General features: G+C 42.7%; 1 protein-coding gene across 2 annotated transcripts; it reads right to left on the bottom strand.

Annotated features, from left to right (window-relative positions):
* Positions 1-208: 208 nt before the first annotated feature.
* Positions 209-5,802, bottom strand: LOC136422846 (testis-specific serine/threonine-protein kinase 3-like). Of its 2 annotated transcripts, XM_066410750.1 has the most exons (9): positions 5,451-5,802; positions 4,871-5,011; positions 4,155-4,235; positions 3,266-3,382; positions 2,534-2,743; positions 2,002-2,199; positions 1,405-1,537; positions 988-1,023; positions 209-793 (listed from the first exon to the last, which is right to left on the bottom strand). In XM_066410750.1, the coding sequence occupies exons 1-9, from the start codon at positions 5,607-5,609 to the stop codon at positions 618-620; spliced, it is 1,251 nt and encodes a 416-aa protein (XP_066266847.1). In that variant the 5' UTR covers positions 5,610-5,802; the 3' UTR covers positions 209-617. The 2 variants fall into 2 exon arrangements, with proteins under 2 accessions (XP_066266847.1, XP_066266848.1); XM_066410751.1 differs by lacking the exon at positions 988-1,023 and having other exon boundaries at positions 5,451-5,801.
* Positions 5,803-6,000: the final 198 nt, after the last annotated feature.

The following is a 6,000-nucleotide window of genomic DNA, read 5'->3' as shown; positions in this document are numbered from 1 at the left end:
ACTTATAAGAACAGACAATGCCTTATGACACTGTAAACACCTCAAGAAGCTCAAAGAAGAAAAGGCACGTCAGCCTGACTTTGGAGAGCATTCAATAAGATTTCGAGTTTCAGACAGCTCAAAACGTGTAACATGTACTTTTTATTCCATTGAACATCAACATGAGAACATTGACAAGAAATCATTCATGCATTATACAACAGAAACGTATGATAACGCACGGCAAGATAACGACCTGAAAGTTTAAAGATTACAATATATGTCCCAAAAAGATCACACCATTCTTTCAAATATGTCCCCCCAGAAACGTTCAAATATGACTATACTATGGTTTGATATGTGGTATAATCACCGTACATTTTCGGATGACGGCTTTCGAAAATGACTACACTGTGCAAAAGCCGATTGTATTGAAGTTAAATCATCTGTCTACTTTTTGCTCTTTTCTGGATGCTGCGGCTTCATATTTTCGTATGACGGCTTTCAAAAATGACTACTCTGTGCAAAAGTTAATTGTACTGATCATAGTTAAATTTGGTCTACTTTTTGCTCTTTTCTGGATGCTGCGGCACTGTGCAAAAGTCGATTGTTGTACTGTAACTACTCAATATATCGGTCTACTTCTTGCTCTTTTCTGGTTTCTGGCTGGAGGGGTGTTGCTTGTCGTCCCGTGAGAGGCGGCGGTACTGGTTGGTGACCGGGTGGTGGGTGGTAGGTGCCGGGTTGTGCGAGGGAGGGATGGGGGTCGGCGCGCGGAACTTCGGATCCTGGGCCTGTACGGGCACCAGCGTGGCTACAGAAACGGCATGGAGATCAGCACATCATTAGGTCACAAAGGATTAGTGCACACAAGCGTACCGTGGGAAATCAATGGTATGAAATACGAATTCATTTTTAGTCTCACGACAACGCGCAAGAGTCAACGTTGTCCCTCTGCATTGTCTTCTGTGTCTGTGTGTCTGTCTGTGTGTTTGTGTTTGGACGTACCGTTCGTATGATGATGGTCTCTGGGGACTAGAGTGGCTGTAGGGACGGTATTGAATTGAATACATCAACGACGTGTAACGACAGAGAACAAATGTGCATTGCTTGTCTACAGTTATAAAAGGAAGAGCAATCACAGGCTTGACAATTCTAGTTTATGTGTGTGTATGTATGTATGTATGTATATATGTGTGTGTGAGTGTGTGCATGTATGTGTCTCTGCGTTTGTGTGTGTATGTAGGTATGTGCATATGCGTATGTGTGTGCGGGTGTGCAACTCTGTGTGTGTGGTTGTGTGTGTGCGCGCGCGTGTGTGTGTGTGTGTGTGTGCGTGTGTGTTTGTTTGTTTGTTTGTTTGTGTGTTTGTGTATGTATGTATGTGTGTGTGTGTGCTGTTTTTACAAGTCTGTTTGGCCGTACCGTTGGGTCGGGGATCCTTTGGTCTCACGGAGGCGTCTTGTGCAGTTGCGCCCCCTACCGCCCCAGTGGTGGTCCTCTGCTCTGCAGCCGGCCTACTGTCTGTAGCGGCGTCATGGGATCCCCCAGTTGCGCCCTAGATACAAAAAAGATATATTTCATTTTGAAGAAAATTCATGCCAACTGATGGAACGTAGAATATTTTCTTCCCATCCTTTTGTTACCATAAAAATGTTAACTAACCAAACGAATGCATAAACTACCTTGGAGGATGTACGTATACATCGCAACATGGACAAAATATGACTGTGAAAACACGGAAAAATAGACAGGCCAAAGACAATACCTCCCCATAAACTAGTAGCCTTTTCCATGGACTGTCTGTCATGTCTGATTAACGACTAGTTCTATCAACTCTGACCTGTACTTTCTACCACTCGGCAAGTCTGACATTTTCGGTCATCTTCCAACTCACTTCATGGCAATCTACTGGCAGTGTATTCACATAACTACAGACACAGAACAGCACATACAAACACACCGGAAAATAGGAATCCGTACACAGAGTATATCAAGAAAGAAAGTGCAGCAAGTACCCACTTGTGGAACGGAGTTGCCTGACGCCACCTGGTCGCTGCTGGAAGAAGCACCACCTTGCGAGAAGAAAGTGTGCTGCAGCACCTGTCCGATAGTCGGCCTGTCTGTGACGCTCGGCGTCAAGATTTCGTTGATCAGGTCCTTGCACTCTTGATTGACCTTCTTAGACCTAGGAAAGCCATACTTCTTCTCAAGTTGAACCTAAGACGGTGAAATACCGTATCAGATGCTAGTAGTATAGTGAGCACATGATGAGTAGTAACATTCAGGTGGTGCGGACGGTGGTGAGTAAGAATAATCTATGCATGTTTGCACTTTTTCCTATGTCTGCACATATAATCAATGCCTATTTTTCAATGTCATGGAAATGATGCATCATTTTCTTTTTTTGATAGAATCTATATATTGTCATATTTTCAAAATCGATTCATATTTCATAATTGTTAGCATCAGCTGTTATATGCTTATAAAATTGAACTTCCTTGGCCCCCTTGAGATACCATACCTTAAGATTTCGAATAGGTGTGAGACTTACCTTGATCATTTTCTTGATGTTAGAGTCGTCGAAGGGCATGGAGCCGCACGCCATGATGTATAAGATAACTCCTAAACTCCAAACGTCGTAAAGTTCAGCAAGGTACGGGATGCCCTGCAGTACTTCCGGGGCTGCATAGGCGGCGCTGCCGCAAAACGTCCTGCTGAGCTCGCTCTGTCTCATCTCTCGCGCGAATCCGAAATCTGAAATCTGTCGGAATAAAAATCTCACGTTGATTAAGTTTACAAAATACCTATTTGAGAACCACAAAGAAACATCTAGCAGTCAACCTGAACTAGAAGGATGTAAGGAGGAGGACTGCTGATCGCTGGGCCAACCTAACTGCCTCATGTGTCGGACAAATAAAGTAAGTAAAGAATCATCTCAAACGCTACTCCATTACTAAGAAAGTAGGTACTTGTACATATACATAATGTACATCTCACTACTTGGAGTGATCAGAGAAGTGACTCGCGTGGATGCCCAGCGAAGGCAAAGTCACTTACTTACGGCAAAAGAGGAGAGGACAAAATATATCGACTGTACATGATGAACAAAATGAGAGAACAGCTTCTGGTGACGTTTACTAGAAACTACATTGTACCATCCACTTATGGTATTTTTTATTCCTTTCATGTTGAAAACGTTTCCTAGCTACTCTGAACTTTAAACTTCAGAAAGACATTTTTGATTATTCAAATCACCAATGACACATGAAAGCTGGGGTCTGACCTTGATGTTGTTCTTGGCGTCCAGCAGAATGTTCTCACACTTGAGGTCGCGGTGCACGATGCCCCTGGAGTGCAGGTACTGAACCCCCGTCAGCAACTGTCGGAACATCACTCGGACCTAAATAGATAGATAAATCTTTATTTGTTTAAATCAACATCGCAGAAATACATATAGTTCATACAAATACATGCACTTCTGAATTACATTGATCTTACATTTAAATGCAACAATCCCCACAATGCGAACATGCTTAGGTAAATATCTAAACGACTGCTTTCACATTAGAAAAATACTGAAACTAACGATTAAATCAATGATTATAACACAATATTGAAAACGTATGCTAGCCCTTATTGTATTGTATTAGTAATTATGATGTTAAGTCTTATTCTATACTTCCACTTTGTGTTATGTTAACGAATTCTTGCCATACCTGTACCATTGTACAATTGTCGTGCAATAAAGTTCTTCACAACATATCTATACACACAATATGACACAACAACAACTATGATGCAGTCTGCAATTGTCTTGTACAGACAGATGGTATAGTGGAGAAATGAGTTGTACAGTTTGTTGGTCCTAGCTAAGGGGACACTGATTCCACTAGAGTTCCTTAAAGACCTTCCAGTGACCTCTGACCGAACATTACAACATTATCCGGGCATTACAACATGCGTCAATCACTTGAAAATATCTAGATTTTGATTTTGTATTATCTTATTAGAATTGCAACAGTGCAATAGACGTGGAACACAGGCAGCTATTGCTGGTGTTGTGACCCACGCATAACATACCCGTTTTTACACCTGGGTGGAGTGAGGAAAGTCGTGTAAAGTGCTTTTCCCAAGGGCACAACATCGGTGGCGTTAGGTTCTAGTCAACTAACCTTGCTTTCTGCAATCGCTCCGTGCAGCTGTATGTATTCCAACAAATCTCCGTGTCCAGCATAGTCCATCACGATATAAACCTGGGTACAATATACACATATCTGTTGTCACGTACAACGTTTCCACCTACTCAATAGGTCTAACAAGGCAAATCCATCCACAGTCACCATCATCCATGAACCACAGTGAAATCTGTATATATTGAACACTCAAAAGACTTAACGAAAACAGTCACGGTAGACAGGGGGCCACTATAGACTGCATTCTACATGTAGATACTTGGGTCAATTTAGAAAATAATCTAAGGGACAACCTAAGCGACCACAATTGAGACGTGCAGAAGTGGTCACTAGTACAGGTTTGACTGCACATGTCAACATACCATAATTTTTGTATTTCACATGCAGGACAATATGTTAGAAGTTATCTTAATCATATCAGAACTTCTTATATCCGATGGTGGCCGCAGTCAAAATATTCTTGCTGTTGTGAAATATGTGATATCATTTGTGATATATGTAGACGGTCATACGAAATTCCCTATACTTTTGTTGTGTTGATAAAAGAGAGACAGGGAGAGAGAGGGTGAGAGAGAGAGAGAGAAGGGAAGACAGAGAAAGAGAGGGGGAGAGAGGTGGGAGAGAATAAGAAAGAGAGAGAACAAGAGAGAGAGAAAGAGAGAGAAAGAGAGAGAGAACGATGAATGATTACTTACCCTCGGCCCCAGCTCCATGATCTCGTGCACCTTGATCACGTGAGGATGGTCCACCTTCGTCAAGACGCTCAGCTCGCGCGGGAGGAACTTCTCCCGGAAGTCTTGAGGCGCTAGCGTTTTGTGGATAATCTTGATGGCCACCTGAAGTAAAAAAAAAACACGATCAAGAATTTTGTGTTCAGAATTTAGAATTTTGATAATTGTGTATTTCCCCTAAGGGTATCCTTACTCGCGATCTTAAAGTAGCATGTAATCCAAAGGTTAGTGACCCTGCCTCTGGATCAAGAGGTCGGGAGTTCGAATCCCGGCTGTTGTCACTCGACGAACATACATGCCACTGGAAAGGGTTGCAGTCCTTAGGATAGGACGTTAAGCCGTGGTCCTCTGTTCATTGTACTTGTGAAAACAGAGCTAGGGGAATTTTCCCGGTACAATGAACCTGTAAATACTGTACTTAGTGTCTGCCTTGTCTACTCAACTGTAAATGCATTGAGTTCATTTGAGCTTAACTGGTTCAAGATCACTTTTAGTTCTTAGCTACCTCTTCGCTATTTTTTACTATCGTAAATTCGTAACTTACCTTGCAATGGAGTCTGTCGGAACTGGCGGACTTGACCTTGGCGTACGACCCCTCCCCGATGTGAAGCTCAAGGTGATATCCGCGCTTGCTCAGTTCTTCCTCTTCCAACTCTTTCAGCGCAAGACGCGACGAGGGAACGGGTCTGGTGGTATTTGGCATTTTCTTAGCAACGTCTTCTTAAGTGCCAAGGAGATTCCAATGCTACTTTGTCTTTAAGTCAACTATCTTCGGGGCCCGGTGACCAAAATGCACTGGCTCACGTTGGTTCCCCCATTGTTCCAGTGCAGAATGATCAACAAATCGGTCCACATTGTTCTATCATAATCATAAGGGACAGTGCGTTCTAGAACAAGTCGACCTTTGTGGTGACGCGTTTTTGTGAGGGACAGACGCCCTGGTTTGTTTCTATGTTCTGCCTTGTTGACACAAGTAGTGTATGTTAGCAACTGCAATCAAGAGATGACAGCCACCGCTACAAGTTTCCGCTTTTTCAACCTCAAATCATGGTAGTTAAGATGTGTTGTTTCTGCCAAATAGGTTGATGTGGAAG

This window comes from Branchiostoma lanceolatum, chromosome 17 (assembly GCF_035083965.1).
Source record: "Branchiostoma lanceolatum isolate klBraLanc5 chromosome 17, klBraLanc5.hap2, whole genome shotgun sequence".
NCBI lineage: Eukaryota > Metazoa > Chordata > Leptocardii > Amphioxiformes > Branchiostomatidae > Branchiostoma > Branchiostoma lanceolatum.
The sequence above is the reverse complement of the archived record's forward strand: the minus strand, read 5'-3'. Positions and strand labels throughout refer to the sequence as shown.

What these genes read in the sequence shown, in the direction of transcription:
- LOC136422846 (XM_066410750.1), bottom strand. Translation starts at nt 5,609, where the DNA reads ATGCCAAATACCACCAGACCCGTTCCCTCGTCGCGTCTTGCGCTGAAA. An exon ending in CAGGCAACTCCGTTCCACAA is followed by an intron (nt 1,538 to 2,001) that starts GTGGGTACTTGC and finishes TTTTGTATCTAG; the next exon opens with GGCGCAACTGGGGGATCCCA. An exon ending in AGACCATCATCATACGAACG is followed by an intron (nt 794 to 987) that starts GTACGTCCAAAC and finishes CCGTTTCTGTAG; the next exon opens with CCACGCTGGTGCCCGTACAG.